The following is a 16,337-nucleotide window of genomic DNA, read 5'->3' on the forward strand; positions in this document are numbered from 1 at the left end:
TTTTTTGTAACAGTCTATTTTAGTTTTTTGGTCAAAAAAAAAAATCAATGGCAGGCTGTAGGTCGCCCAGCCTAGTTTTAAAATGATAGAAGTGTAATGCAAACTACGTTTCAGAGGCAGGTTATGGGAGTCCACACCTCCTGCCCCTGTGACCAGTGGTCTCGTCATATGACTTAATGTGACGTGCGTTTCCGCATTCGGTCGGCAGCGCGTCAGTCAAGATCATCGACTGTCCGTCTCTTGTTAGTCTCTTTCGCACCGCCAAACAGCAGGGCATCATGTTTCGATACGCCGCGTTTGCTCTTCTTTTCGCATTTGGATGTGGTAAGTTTCATTAATTTGATGTGCATTTAGTAATGAAACTGCAGCGGGTAGCAATCAGAAGATGCGACCTGACGCCAACTCCTGGAACGAGCGTCGGCCCGGTGCTTGAGTGGTATTGTGATGGACCAAAAATATATTTTTTAAAGCCAACCATGTATTTCAAAAACACATTTATCTTTGCAAAACCCATAAACGAAGACACCCCAACTGTCGAAAGCGTAATCAACGCAGCTGAAGTAGTTAGCTCTAATGCTAATTCACGTCTACGTCAACAACATTGCAACTCAAGTGTCACAGATGACGCGTGAAGCTTAAATTACACGCCTTCGTGTACTTACATGTTTATTTTTGGACGGGCAAGACAACACTAGTTTGAAGTCAAAACTATACTGTGGTAGAAATTATGAAAAGTAGCTTTGCTGGTGTAATTTCTGTGGCGTCACATTAGCGTAATGGCTGGCTAACGCTAGTTTTCAAAGCTAAAGTTTGGGTTAATGATTAAACCGCAGCTTGTCTGACCGCCCTCTGCTTCTTGATTGATTTTCACAGTAGGTAAGAAGGTAAACCGGAAAACAGTGTTAGTATTAATGTGCGTGAAATAAAATACATCGAGCTCGCTTGTTAGCATTGGACTAGCACCGTGTGGGTGTTAACAGAGGGGCGACCTGACGTAACGCTAACCGACTAGAAAGTTATCTCGTTTCGCTCCGATAAAATCTTCAAAAATGTTCGCCCTCATTGTTTATAACGTTGTTTTGTTGAGGTGAAGTTAATCCATTACGGGATCTGCAAATGTCGGCCTCCCTTGCTGACAACGATTCTCTTAACATTTAGCGTTGTTTAGCTTTAAATAACCCTAGAGTGTGTTGTGCGACCTTCTGCCACAATTCCCCATATTGCCAGCCGTATTGTCTGATTTTTCACAACCCAAAGAATACAGTCTTGCGATAACACAAACACCTATTCAACCCAAAAGATTAGATTCTTCTTTCACAAGAATATTTTTTTCATTTTACTTTCTTTAGTAATTCGCAGTAGAACATGTATTGGTCTCACCTAAAACAACAGTTTCTGCTCAAAACGTGGAGAAAGTGAGCTTTTTGTGAAAAGAAACATGTCAAGCAGAACAGTGAATTCGATGTATTTTTATTTTTTGCTTTTCTTACACCTTAAACTATAAAACAATACTGAAAGGAATTATTTTACAGATATACAATTATGAATTGGACCATGAGTGATGCTGACTCACCACTTGGTTTGAGTAGAATATTCAGAGGGTGTTCTACAATGCATGCCACATTCACCTCATGAACAGTATCGTCTTTTCTCATGATTGCGACATACTATGACACCTCCTCTGCTTAAACCGTACATGAGTGTTAGGTGCAAACTTATCCAACTTAAAATGTATTGGCGTTTCAATTCCTCATAATCAATGTGACAAGCAAAGATTCAACCCATGATAGGGGAGACCCTCTATGATGCCTGCTTGTTGAAAAGCATACTTGATTTTTTTTTTTTTTAATAAACATACTTTGGAAATGTTAAGTAGATGAGACTCAGTGGTATTCCTGACGTAAATGGCGTTCTGGGCGAGACCCCTCTTTGGAGCACCCTCACTGCCGCACTTGCTTTCATCTGCTCCCTAACTCCAGTTTGTGGCTAATGCTTATGATGCTAAGGACAGTTAAATATGCCTGGGGCATGGACCCTAAATGGGATTTTTAATAACTTGATCTCCTCTACTGAGGGCAGCGATTAGAGGCTGCAAATTCCCCATACAAATGCCAATGATTGTCATGTCATGCATTAAAGGAGGACAACTAAATGCATAGTGCATACCTCTCTGGTAGATCATCTTTATAGATACAGATTGTGTGCTGAATCTCGTAGAAAATAACTATCTTTAGTGAAATGAAAAGTGAATTACGTTTTGACCTATCTTTACAGTGACCCATCCATCATGTGGGGCTGAGGTGAAGGTCAAAGACAAAGACGACAAGTTATGTCTTTACGGCAACGTCATGGTCAACTTCTCTGTGTCGTATATGACGTCAGAGAACAAGGTAAGCTTGTAATTTCAAATGAAGACACAATTTCAACCCGTGTCATGCAGCTACTCTGAAAAATGATGAGGTGTGTTGATCCCACGATTCTTGCTAGTCAGCATTTCACTTGTTTTCCTGGTGCGCATCCTGTCACATGCACTGGTGAATTGAGGGGCTGCAGCTCAAATAACTGTAGAATTGCCTTCACATTTGAACCTCTAAAATGGAACTCAATCACTTTGTGACACTAATTGACTTCCAAGGTGTTCTGATTTAATGGAGAAAAAAATCCCATAATGTACTGCTACAGTGCTGTGGAAAAAAAAAACCAACAAACAATTGGCACATAATTAAGTTCATTTTTTTTCTTATTTAACATACACAAGCCATCCTCTCAAATAAAAATTGTATATATCAAGGTTTAAAAAAAATCCCTAACTATTTGGCCATATAAATCAACATGGCGAGTCTCCTCCCCCAAACCAGATGTCTGTCATTGTACCAACTTCCAAGACTGACCTATGAGAGGCAGCATGGTGCCGCAGGACAGTCCAGAGTAAGAGTAAAAAATTGTATTGCGATTTTTCGGACAGATAATGCGATTTCGATTTGATTTGCGATTTTCTTCAAATGAAGCTTCAGTGTGTTTACAACATATTTACAAATATGATTTTAAAAAAAATGACATCATACCATCAAATACATTAAATCTGTGACTTCATAATGCAAGTACACTAAAGAGGTTTTGTGAGGGAGACCGTCCTTTTTCAAGGTTTTTAAAAGAGTTCAAGTAAGGCAAGACCTATTGTACTACTTGCCATCATGTATAAATAGTAGGGGTGGGAATGATGATCATTTTTTCGATGCATCGTTCGTTTTATTAAAATGATTCTGCATCGATTCAGAGTTATTAATAATCGATTTTTAAAGAATAACATTTAAAAGAAACAAAAAAGATGAGCAAGCGATTCCGTGCGTTTGTACGTCAGACATCTGTGCCCAAGCTTACGTGACAAGATGGCGGGACAAACAAAACCTCACACGAGCCTTGCTACTTTAATAAATGTCAAAGAGTGAACTATAAATCCTTACTCTTCCTTGAGTTATGCAATTGTTTAAAAAAAAAAAAAAAAAGGTACCAGTGTTTTAGATTCACTATAAAATGTAAGCCATTGTAGTGATGCATCGGAATCGAATCGAATCGTGGGCCTCGGAATCAGATCGAATCGTGAGGTACCCATAGATTCCCTCCCCAAATAAATATACAATTATGTGTCACAGTATAGAAATGTAGTAAATACACAAAAGTTCTTTAACCAAAAAATGTTTGAAATTTTGTACTAATGTAAACCTTTTTTTGTAGTTTGGTAAGATTATATGTAAATATATTTCCCATATTTTTGCTAGACACTTAACTGCTTCAAACAGAGACTGAGGGCTTAGCAATATGGCCTGAAATGCATATCGCCACCCTCTTAAAATAATCACTTATGTAATTTTTTTCGGTAAACACGAAAAACTGAACCACATTCTGATGGTCTTGTTTGTATTAAGAATTTCATTTCAAGCCTAAAATTAATTGATCTGTTTTACTAAGGATGCAGCCGATTGGCCAGCGAGGTGGCCAGCGTCCTGATATGTTTAAGGCAAAAAAATAAAATTTGTCAAAATATGACTTGGGCCATTATTTTAAGAGGCTGACGATATCATGGTGTTGATTGAATATTTTGGTCCTGACAGTATTGGCGAGTGTAAAAATCATAATGGGAATATTTCTGATTCCGTTATTTAAATGTGAAAAGGTAAATATTTCCTGTTAAAAAGGGTCCGAAAGTATCATATTCATTCGTCCCTCTGCTTCTTTCTATTCAAAATTTGCATTTTCTTGTAAACATGCTTCTCTATTTAACAAATAAAAAGTCCCTTTGCAAAGCTGAATTAAATTTAAAAAATGTTTCGACCTATTACTGTGTAGATCTCAAAACTCTGTGGTACAAAATAGTACAAATATAAGTGAATAACATTGCTGACACTGTAAGTATTTATAGTTTTGACATCGATCTCTTCGTCATGACTGACGTCACCCGTTAGCGTCTTTCGGTATTCGAGCGTGTGCTCAAATTCAGATTTTTGGTAAGTGTGTACCTGTTTTTACTCTAAATGCTGCTTCTCTCCTCAGAGTGAGCTGGCCGAGTTTGAACTTCCCTCCGAAGTCACGTCTAACGGAAGCAAATGTGATAACACAAGCTCAACCCTGAAGCTCAACTTCGGAGCGGGACACTCCTGGAGCGTCAACTTCACCGTCAACGGGAGCATGTACCAAGCCGATTCCATCACATTTTCCTACAACCTCAGCGACTCCACCATCTTTCCTAACTCTGGATTGACTGGTAATGCCTGTGTGTCTCAAAGACTGTACACAATGATGCGTATTAGGCAGCTTCCACAGTCGGGTGTTAGCAAATTAGCAACACGCCGTGCTACGTTTAGTACAGGCTTGTTAAGGACACAGGCGCTGCAAATGACACATGGGAGGAACAAGAATCTAACAAACAGGTGACGTGGGGAAAGTACACACACTGATGGGATGGTAAATAACAGGCTTTTCTGATGTTAAAATAAGGAGAAAACAAAAACTCATTTCAAAACTCAAGAAATGAACTATGGAAATGTGCAATATGCTCATTACCCTGTGTACATCCTAATTCAAATACTTGACTCTTGGTCTTTGTGTTGGAGTCCATTGGCAGTGCGGGTTTAGCGGGGTGCAAAGCCGCTCACGCATACCCGACCAACCTATCACAGCACGCACAGTGCACCGTACGTGACACTCCCCGCCTCCCTGTTTGTTTGTATAGCGGGAAGCTAGAGCGGAAAGTCACCACGAAGCGGAGTTGGTCCCCAAAAGAAACTCCATATCTCCAGTGTCGATTTGATTTGGCTTTTCCTCGGAGGAGAAAGCGCAAACCAGTTATTTGCAAAGTTTGCAGAGAGTCGGTTCGGACGTTAGATGGCAACACGACAAACCGGTTTAATCACTTGAGGAGACTGAGACGGCACCCAAAAAACCAGGCCGACAGCCAAAGCAAACAGAGATCAGAAACATGGTAGCCAGAAGCGGCCGCTAGCTCCAAGCTAACGCAACCCACGGTAACGGCCATTTAACAAGAGCACAAGCAAGTGGTGTAAAGAAGTAACTGAGGCAGTGACAACTTATTACCTTGCTGAAAATGAAGGCTTTAAAAGACTCTTCAAAGTACAAGACCCACATTACAAGCTGTGTTTTTATGTTTACGTTATGTTACCTTTTATGTTTTCATTCTCTGCACATTTTGATAAAAATTGTCACTATTCAAATTAAAACCTGTTCAGAAAGTTTAGTTGGCTTAAAATGTCTTTTTTTTTTTTTTCTTTTAGACTAGTATATACATTTTAAATACGTTGTGTTTGTGTAAATATGTTTAACATGAGGAAAATGTGCAAATTAGTCTAAAAAAAGAATCATGATTGTGATTTTATTTAAAAAAAATCATGATATTGCCCAAGCGACAGCCCATTTACCATTTAAAAAGTCGATTTTTCCATAATATGTCCTCTTTTTACGCCTTCAGACACGCTCTCTGTGAACGTGAGGCCTCACATCACCAACGTAAACGTGGACACTTGCTACTCCTGCAAGAGTGAAGAGACCCTGCGGTCCGACTCGGTCAACCAGACCCTGTGGAACCTGCTCATCCAGGCGTTCATCAGCAATGGCACACAGAGCGAAAACCGTACGTTCGAGGATCAGCCTAATGTTCAAAGACATCCTCCTGCCGACCGCCTCCCTCTCTTCGCAGTGACCACCTGTTCCGCCGACCTGCCCACCACCCCCACCGCATCGCCCACCACAGTGGCTCCGGTGACCAACACCACCGCCAGTACGCCCGCTCCGATGACCACCCCCGCACCCACACTCCCCACTCCCACCACTGGGAGGTTCACAATCAAACCGGACGAGAACAGCACAGCCTGTCTATTGGCAAATTTCGCCCTGCGGATCGGCGTCAAGCAAGGCGAGGTGAGTGTGATCCCGCCAAACACTAAACTCTCTAGATGCGATGTAGCCACTCTTGACTTTTGGTCCTTTCTGCTTTAAAAGTATCAGGAGATCAACATGGACCCCAACGTGACGGCAGTGTCCGGATCGTGTGGAGTCAACTCGAGTGAGCTGGTCTTGGTGTCTAACGCGATGACCATCACACTCACTTTCTCCAATGTGAGTCCTCGACTACTATTGTGATACCATGTCTGGTCTGTCTGACCACAAAATTAGGTACACCTCCACCCGCGTTTCCAATACAAGAGATGTGTCTTTGCTACTATGATGATAATTCTCACTCTTAACCCATCCTGGAGTGTCTGTTTAGATCTCTGTATTTTTATGTGGGGAATCCCGTGATTCCAAGAAGATTCATCATTCTGCTCACGCGCGATATCTTGTCCCTGATCCGAATATTCATGTGTCATGACAGGACACCAAAAAATTCCGCCTACAAGCTGTGAATGTCACTGCAAACCTGAGTCCCGGTAATCACTTTTTTTTTTTTTTTTTTTAATCCTCAAACACATTGAACTCCGTCTCCAAGCAGTCGCGGGGTAAGGTTGTCTTGTGTCGTCGTTTCCAGGTGTGGTCTTCTCTGAGGCGAACAGCAGCTTGAATCTGTGGGAGGCGGCGCTGGGCAGCTCGTACATGTGCAACAAGGAGCAGAACTACACCATCACCAGCCAGCTCAACCTCTTCACCTTCAACCTTCAAGTGCAGCCTTTTGCTGTGAAGAAGGGCATCTTCAGTACAGGTACCCTCATTCACTTAATAGTAATTTAGCAGTTTTTACAAGCACATTATTATTAAAATGTGGACTAACGAATGAATAAATAGCATTTGGATTGTTTTCAGTGGGTAATAGGGCCGGGTGATCTGGCTGAAAAGTCTATCAGTATTTCATATCAGTCTATCTATGATTGTTGAATATGTGCAGGATAAGAGCTGTGTTAACAATATGTCTTTGCAAAGCAATAATGCTTTCCTTTTGATTGGTCATGGTCATGTAAAACCAGAGAATTACTCAGTCATGTTGGAGACTGAGTGCAGTAGAGTTATGCAGCTAGGCTGGATGTACACTGCATGTCCAAGAGCACAATTCCCATTCAATGCCGCTCTCTGAGCTTTTTGACTATTTCCACATTTCAAGTGACAATATCTGCCTATGGATGTTTACATCATTTTTTCCCAGCCCTAGTAATCAGCAAGCTCGTTTTGACTTTAACAACACGGACATCTCGGTAAAATCAAGAGGCGCGGTTTTGGTCGGCGCAACAAACTTGCATCAGTGCCTCAAGCGTGTGGAATTGTTCCACTAAAAATCGGACTGGTAGCACGGGCACTTATGCAAGTCTACCCTCAAATGTAACAAAACACAGAGCTATGAACAGCCATCTGAAAAGGCCTGCGCTAACTGTCGCTCATAAACAGGCCAAATCGAACAAACGGTAGTTGATTAATAACTTGAAAATGAACATTAATTGCCGCGACCAACTAGTGTTTTTACTCAAGCCTTCATCACGCAGACATACGGCCCCACCCCATGACTCACCGTGCAAAAGTGCGCACAGCAAGTTGACAGCTGGGGAAAAAAAACAACCCCAAAAAAAAAACTGTGATCATCAGTGAACAATGTCGACTCAAGAATTATAACTTTAGTGTTGAGTCTGTCGACCACAAAAAAAAAAATCTGAAGTGGTTCAACCCCTAGCACCTGGATATTTTCGCTTTAGGAGATATTCAGTATGTATCCTTTTTTTTTTATTTATTTTTTATCCAATTTCGAAAGGGGCCTGATCGTCAGATCTTGTTTTTTTTTTCCCCTCTCCATGCTGCCATGACACACATCCCAACTCTGCCACTCGAGAGTAAGAATTGAATTGTCACTTGACCCTTGCAGTGTAATTCCAACCCCAAAGAGGATGTCAAGACCTACATTTCTTTACAATAATGTGTTTTATGCGCTTCCACGAGTCAAAACACGGCATTCTGGTTAATATTGCGTTTGTGGAATATGAGTTGAGCATAGCAAAATTCACTCGTTTTAAGACATCTCTGGGGGTGGGCATTTTGCCACCTTCACTCAACTGAAAATGACATCACAGTTGCTCAAGGCTCAGACAATGACCAATCACAGCTCACCTGCTTTGCGAAGCTGAGTCATGATTGGTTGTTACCTGAGCCCTGAGCAACTGTGATGTCATTTTCAGTCAACAGCAAGTGGCAAAATGGCCTCCAGATGAGGTGGATTAAAATTGGTGGATTTACCTGTTTAACTCATATTCCACAAATGTAATATTAATCAGAATGTCCATGATTAGACTAGTGGGGCTGCATTAAAGTTGAGAACATTTTTGGGTTGAGTTCCACTACCCACTAGTGGGAAGTCGGTTCACTTTCGTCAATCCTACAAGTAGAGAAGTAGATAAAAAAAAAAAAAAAAGCCTAGAGAGAGTACCTGTCTGGTACTTCCTGGAAAAGCATTTATAGCAATTGGAGAACATTGTGAGTTGAGTACACACAGGGCAGAAATCTGTCGTTGACTGACTCTCTTTTCGTCTGCAGCCCATGAGTGTCCATTGGACGACACCAGCATCTTAATCCCAATCATTGTCGGCGCTGCTCTGGCTGGCTTGATTCTCATTGTCGTGATCGCATATGTGATTGGTCGAAGAAAGACCTATGTTGGATATCAGACCCTTTGAGAAGCCACTTTGCTAATCAGTCACAAAATATGACAGGGGTCCCCCAAGCCTGGTCCTTGGATTCATGTGCAATGAACTCGATTGGCTCTTGACAATTCAAACCCTTTCCATTGAAGTCAGAAATGTGCAAAGTTGTTTTCTGAGTGTTCCAACATCCACGCAGAGCATTTCTGAGAGTTTGCAGGGACAATAATGTGGTAGTTTTTCTTCAAGGACCAAACTTGTCTGCTCCCTGTGTTTCTGTTCTTCTGTTTTTCATTTCTTTTTGTTTTTGTGAAAGAGCAAATGCAAAATCCACATTTGTTAGTTCCAGTCATGTCAGACTTCAGACATATAGAATTATCTCTCTAAATTAGAATATCAAAAAGTGAAACTCCTAGGTATATTGTATAGAATTAGTAAACCCACAATTTTAAGAGTGCCAATTCCTATGTAATTTCGATAAGTTTTTCCACCAATGCAACACAATATCACACTTTTGGGGGACTTCAACTACAACTTGACTATTTTGTATTTGCTCTGGCATCACTCCATGTCATCTCCCTGATGATTTCATCTCTTGCACATTTATATACTTTTACTTTGATTTGTATTTTTTTCATCCCCAAAAAATCCAAGGGTGGGGAACAAATGTTGTGTGCTCTGCATATGGCCTGCCATGCAATTGTACAAACAAAACCTCAGAGGAACTACTAGAAAAAGCTCCAAAACATTTAACCCACAGATGTTCAAAATGTAGTTACTTGCTAAAACATCTCAGAGGAACTATTGGAAAAAGCTCCAAAACATTTAACCCACAGATGTTCAAAATGTAGTTACTTGCTAAAACATTTGGAGGAAAGTGTTCCCCACCCCTGCTATGATTTCATTCATTGATGCTGAAAAATTTCTCAGGATTCAGATGCAAATCATTCACCCAATTGCATAAAATGAAGATAGTAAAGCTAAATCATTCACCAAAGGGTGAAGCTGCGCACCACTAGGAACGCATACGGAAGAAGCTTTAGCCGGTGTTTGTCCCTGCAGAGCAGGAGAGAAACACTCGATGACACAATCGTGGAAGACGTTTTTTTAAATTCCCACTCAACCAGATCCCCTCACAAGACGTTGTGACATGTCAAGTAAAACCAACACAATCTCTTATCGGTCCCACATGGAGACACGTCACAACGTTTTCGGCTCAAAGGGTCTGGAACACTTTGCACGAGTCAGAAAAATCAATCTGAAGAGTCTTCCATAATTGTTGAAGACACTAGGTTCTGAAAAGGGATGGTATTGTTTCATTTGAGAATGTTTTCATGTAAATGCACTATAATGCTCTTTAATCTTTTTTTTTTTTTTTGCATATGTATTTGGAAATTGTGTCACATGATTATGTTTTATGATCCAGGCTCTGAAGGCTGCAGGTGCTCCTAAATTTAGAATATGTAACATGGTCATGTGTCATTGGTGGTCACTGACAAATCCTAATTGAAGGTACAGAGACAGAGAAGTTCAGTAAGATATCCGGGCAGTACTCTGCTTTGTGATTGGCCAATTCCTCTGAGGCGCTCACACTTCATGCCTCCGCATCTGATCTTGCATCACTTCCTGGTTGACTTCAGATTTGCAGAAGAAGCGTTCAATGGCCGCTTGGCTGTTCATGTTGGTGTGGAAAGCGCTCAGCATCTCCCGCTTCTTGAGTTACTGTGCGATGGCTTATTTTTTTGCTCAACATGCACTGCAGCACTGTCAGAGCCTCAGGATAACAGTAATGCGAGAGTGTGTGTGGTTTTTTTTTTTCTTTTTTTCTTGTTGCGACAATAACAAGCCAGTGTGACACTCGTGTTACTTGTTTATACAAAGGAGCATTAGGGCCAAGCTGAAAAGAAAGTCAAAAACTTAGAACAAAGTCAAAAAATTGTTGGAGTGGTAAATAAGACGTAATGTTGCACGAAAAGTTGTAACATTGACACAGTTTCAGTCAGAAAATTGTTCCCTCATATTACAAATTGTTACCTAAGTTTTTCCATAATTTGATGTCTATATTCTCGTTGGATTTTTATCTTTTCAGTGTGCTCCAAATACACCTTTGTATGTTCCAACTGGGGCAGCAAGTATGATTATGATGATGATGATTATATTTTTAGCATTTTAAAAATTTCCTTAATTTTGCTTCCCCTGGATTTTTGTGTGAACAATTGCAGCGTTGTTACTCTTAACAGCTTTATGCTACATCAACCGATAGAGAATAGTGCCTTGCTCAGTACAGATATTGGCTTCCATGACTAAGCCTACGTAAGGTTTATTATTTCTCCCCCAGCATCTCGCATATTTAACAAAAGGGAATTTGTGTGTTTAACGTTCTTGCTTTGTTTTGCTCTCACAAATTGGATTATACGGAGTGTCAAACTTGTTCGTTTTAGTCTTCTGGAGGTTTATGGAAATAAAAGTGTGCTGCTGTCCTAGCTCTTCTGAGTAAATGTTTTCTTTATTTGTTGAACCGTAGAGCCTACCTTTGTACTAACCCATTCTTCACTCCCTTAATCCCCACTTTATTCCATGAAAACGTTGACCTCTTCTCGTCTAGCTGAGGAATGCCAGACGGACTCGGAGAGCTTCCTTGTTCCCATAGCTGTCGCCGTTGCCCTGCTTGTTCTCGTTCTTATCGTTCTGCTGGCCTACTTCATCGGGAGAAAGAGAAACATGGCCAGCGGTTACGAGTCTTTCTAGAGTCTTTATTTTATTTATTATTATTTTTTTTTTAGGGGGGCGGGGTCTGTTCATCTTCATTACCATTGCTGTTTGGTGTTAGCTTTTCCTCCTCACGCTTTTCTTTCCTGCTTCTTAATGGACCAATTGAGATTTTGGGAATCATACTACTCATGGGGAGCATTAGCAGAGCTCAGTGTAGCCTCTTGGCTCAGAGTAGTAATATTGTGGATTTTGTTATTGAGGGAATATTTGTTGGCCACTTGATTCCACAAAGTCCTCACCCAATGTATTCTTACTGAACTAAAAGAGCTTAGGATAGCATTTTATCTGAGCAGAACTGTTAAATTTGTTTGTCTTAACATTTAGCATGACTTCTCATTCTTTTCTCGTCATTCCTTTGAGAGTATGACATTTGTCACAAAGTAACTTATTCACTAGGCAGGCAATGATTACTGACTTAGGAACTGACAGTGTTTAGGTGCAGTAGTAGCCAGCCAAAGCTATTGCTAGCTACCTGTGTCTGCGTATGTAGCACAGAACTTCCCTCGACCTCCGACTACCCACGGGTGGTTGTTCATCTTCGACTACTGAAAACTTAATTTTGATGGGTGCCTCAGTGTTTGATTTTCAGTTTTGCTATTCAATGTGTTTTAATGAGGAGAAAAATACAAATTTTGCCCCGTAAACAGCCGTGTAACATGTCAACAACCACAACGTACAAAAGCTTCAGTTAGCATATTGATTAACCATTATTGTGGCATAAATAAGAAAAGGTGAGGGAGTATCTTTGTCTCTTATTGTTTGTGGAAAATTGAGTGTTTTCACAATTTTAGGATCTTAACATATTTGTCTTGATAAATGCGTATGCGTGTATTTGGTTGTTGCCCACTGTGCTCTTTATTATGATTATACTCGTCAAGTTCTTACTAATTGTTTAAATCAGTGATGCAAGTAAACGTTTCTAAATTATATTTTTTGTGCTGATTCCAAATCTGCCCTCGCCTTTTCTGTAGCACATCAGTTTTCCTAATAGTAACAATATAATAATATAAAATGTAACAGTCATATATTTAGTAGCATGTATGAATGAAGGCATAGGTTCAGCAACAGGTGGAATTTTGTTCTGAAACGCCATAGCTATAAATTACAATGTATGGTAAAATCAGAAAAACCTGATATTCGGGGGAAAAAAAATTAAGATCCGTCAAAAATATGTGATTAAAATTTGCTGTTTACCAGTGTTATTAGTCGACAAGTGCTTCACTCTTGTATAGCGAGAGTGATAATATTATTTACACATTTTGCAATAAGCATTGAGACATTTCGTATGTGGCACACAAAAAAGTTCCCAAACATGTCAAGTGAGTCCTTTAATGCATGCATGTGCAGGATGTCATTTTAATTGTCTTGCTTTTGAGTGATCACATCTGGTAATCTTCCAGGCTGCATCTTCTAACCATATTGAGGATTTTTAAAATTCGGTCTTCTCTCTTTATCCCCGCACCAAGCTGTTTTCCCCACTAACAGAGCACTAACTTTACTGTCTCTTGTGTGTGTGTGTGTGTGTGTTTCTTTGTGTGCCACTCAGCCGAGGAGTGCTTCCTGGACTCGGATTTGAGCTTTTTGGTGCCCATTGCAGTGGGCGTGGCTCTCAGCTTCCTAATCGTCCTTGTCCTTCTCTCTTACCTGATTGGCCGGAGGAAGAGTCGTACTGGCTACCAGTCTGTATAAAGCTCTGCTTCTGCCCCGAAACAGTCCCAAATGTTCTTTTTCCACCCTACTGCCATTCAAAAGTAACATTGAGCTTATGTCCCACGTGTATCCCAGCTGTCTGCGCACTGGTTGTCTCTTCCTCCTCCCCCTTTGCCAATGACTGACTCCAAACCATTTCAAATGAAAATTGCATTGTTTGACTCAAGAATGCATGTCTAATTCCACTCACAAACTGAGGGGGCGTGGAGGTTGCTCTCTCTCTATGCCCTTTACAATATTATACGTGTAAATAATCTCTTGAATGGAATGAAATAACTTTTTTTTTTGTTAAATGACTCGAATGTACAAAAAAAAGCTATAGCACATTGACTTGTATGCCAGAAACTGCTCTTTATTTTCTTTCTAAATGAACACAATATAGAAACGAACTGTTGAATATGAAGGGACACGAAACACCCACCAGCACTGTAAACACATTTTGGTAAAAAAAAAAAAAAAAAAAAGATGTGGTAATGGATGAATAATTTTATGCTTTAGAAAATATTTCAATATGGATATTTTCTTAATTTAATGCATCATTCTTTTCATCAACTACAGACACTGCATTGCACAGCAATCGATCACTAACAATCCGCCAGACAGTTTTGTGCCTTTCCGTTAGACACTGTTCAGTTGCTTTGCTCAAGAAGAAACTTATGTGATGAGCTTCTCTTAACGTGCATGGTGGGGATGGGACAAATGAAATAAATGAAAGTTTGGTCCTTGTTTTATAGCGCTGCTGTTTGGGTTTTTTTCTTTTGTGGCCTGAGATCTTGTGACTGAATTCAAAGGTTGCCAGATAGCCCATTTGACGAGCTGGTTTACAACCTGATCAAAGTTCATGAGATTTGGGGATATGGGGCCATATAAGTGGCACAGTAAAATGGAAGAAAATATGGAATTAGTCTACCATTTACGCTTGCAAGATTTCCTACAAAAAAACAAAAATTATCATGTGGGAAAGGGGGTCTGGAATAGGCTTTAGGCAAGTACATGTACAAAATGATTTTTAAGGTTTGTAATTTTCAAATTTACGTTTTGGGGAAAAGAAATCTGACTATAAATTCCATTTATTATTCATAAAAGAAATCTTGACCCCTCCCCCACCCCATGCAAGCAAGGTTTTTAGATTGCTTTGTCTAACTACAGTATTTGAAAGAACAAGACAACCAACTCCTTGCAGTACAAAAATAACAAGACAAAAATATTTTTCTAGGGTAGTCATTTTCAAGTTATGATTTTAAGAAAAATCTGACTAGAAATACATTCTCCCCAATTTTTACTGTATGGATTAAAACATCCAATCCAAGCATTGTTGGATTGTTGGAAAATTTCCCCACTGTGGGATCAATAAAAGCATTCTTATTCTTACACCCACTGAATGCAAAAGACATCTGTAGATGAAGACTGTATAAAATTAAGTACAACGTGATTTTATTAAGATAATTAGTAATTGTTAAAAAAAAATCTGACAAACTGAACAAATACGTTTCATAATTTCGTTTTGTATTGTCTTGTTAATTTCCCCAAAGCAGTTTATAGGTTGCTTACTCCTCATTTAAATGCCAAAGACAACCGCTTGTTATATTTAATTACAAACTTATTTTTCTAGGTTAGTAATTCACAAGCTTTAATTTCGAGAAGATTTTGACTATAAGTGCTGTGTGAAGAAGGATTTCCATTTGCCATGGAGAGTTATGTTGCTTTGTGCATCAGTGTGCTGGACCGTGTCTGTATCAACGCGAAAAATATTAATGCCCAGTCCAGGCCTTGACAATTTTCTCAAAAAGAAGGTTGGGCAGGTTATCTGTACGTTTGTCTAGTCGTAAAAAACGAGGGTAGACAAGACACTACATCCGAGTTCCCACGCTGACAGCATTTCGTTAGCAACCAAGTTAAGTACTAGTGTGTTACTTATACAGTACTGCAGAACCACAATAAAGCAAATATTGGTAAATTAATTTGCCTTTTGCTTACCATCATGAGAAAACGATTCAGTAGTTTCTATACTGTATATGTACCATCAATACTGTATTGCCTGGTTTAATGTGGTGCATGAATGATCACTACCACTCACTGGCACAAGATGGCAGCAGCCGTTAGAAAAGCCACCCAAAGAGGGGGGGGAATGTTGGCAACGCCTCTCAGTATGATGCAGCGCAGTTCTACACGCGTTCTCCCCGTTCCTGCGTGGGTTTTCTCCGGGTACTCCGGTTTCCTCCCACATTCCAAAAACATGCATGGTAAATTGATTGGACACTCTAAATTGCCCCTAGGTGTGATTGTGAGAGTGGTTGTTTGTTTGTCTCTGTGTGCCCTGCGATTGGCTGGCAACCAATTCGGGGTGTCCCCCGCCTACTGCCCGAGAGCTCGGAGAGGTACGCCGGGGCGAATACATAAATAGAAGCATCTTAAAATGTACCCTAAAATGCACTGGGAGCCAGTGAAGGGAGGCCAGAATTGGTGTTATGTGCTCTATCTTCTGAGCTCCAGTTAGGAGGCGAGCAGCAGCATTTTGGACAAACTGGAGACGTGAGGACTGGCTGACTCAAGAATGAGCATCAATTACAGCTTGACAACGACGTCTCGTGTTTTTCACAATTTGACTTATTGTCTGCTGAGGCATGGCATCCCACCTTTCTTGAAGTGCAACCCTCAGCTCATTGATGTTCTGGGGTGCAGAGTTTCGAGCCTCGACGCGGCGACTCAGCTGATCCCACCGGACCTCGT

The 16,337-nt window shown here is 40.4% G+C and overlaps 1 protein-coding gene across 3 annotated transcripts; it reads left to right on the forward strand.

Annotated features, from left to right (window-relative positions):
* The first annotated feature begins 131 nt into the window (after window positions 1-131).
* Window positions 132-14,343, forward strand: lamp2 (lysosomal-associated membrane protein 2). Of its 3 annotated transcripts, none has more exons than XM_086023310.1 (9): window positions 132-324; window positions 2,275-2,390; window positions 4,552-4,762; window positions 5,984-6,145; window positions 6,212-6,432; window positions 6,514-6,630; window positions 6,887-6,941; window positions 7,040-7,210; window positions 11,731-13,427. In XM_086023310.1, the coding sequence occupies exons 1-9, from the start codon at window positions 279-281 to the stop codon at window positions 11,871-11,873; spliced, it is 1,242 nt and encodes a 413-aa protein (XP_085879436.1). In that variant the 5' UTR covers window positions 132-278; the 3' UTR covers window positions 11,874-13,427. The 3 variants fall into 3 exon arrangements, with proteins under 3 accessions (XP_085879436.1, XP_085879434.1, XP_085879435.1); XM_086023308.1 differs by lacking the exon at window positions 11,731-13,427 and adding an exon at window positions 13,444-14,343 and having other exon boundaries at window positions 155-324; XM_086023309.1 differs by lacking the exon at window positions 11,731-13,427 and adding an exon at window positions 9,022-11,608 and having other exon boundaries at window positions 163-324.
* Window positions 14,344-16,337: the final 1,994 nt, after the last annotated feature.

This window comes from Filicampus tigris, chromosome 2 (assembly GCF_054856515.1).
Source record: "Filicampus tigris isolate MCC_2025a chromosome 2, RoL_Ftig_1.0, whole genome shotgun sequence".
Classification (NCBI taxonomy): Eukaryota; Metazoa; Chordata; class Actinopteri; order Syngnathiformes; family Syngnathidae; genus Filicampus; species Filicampus tigris.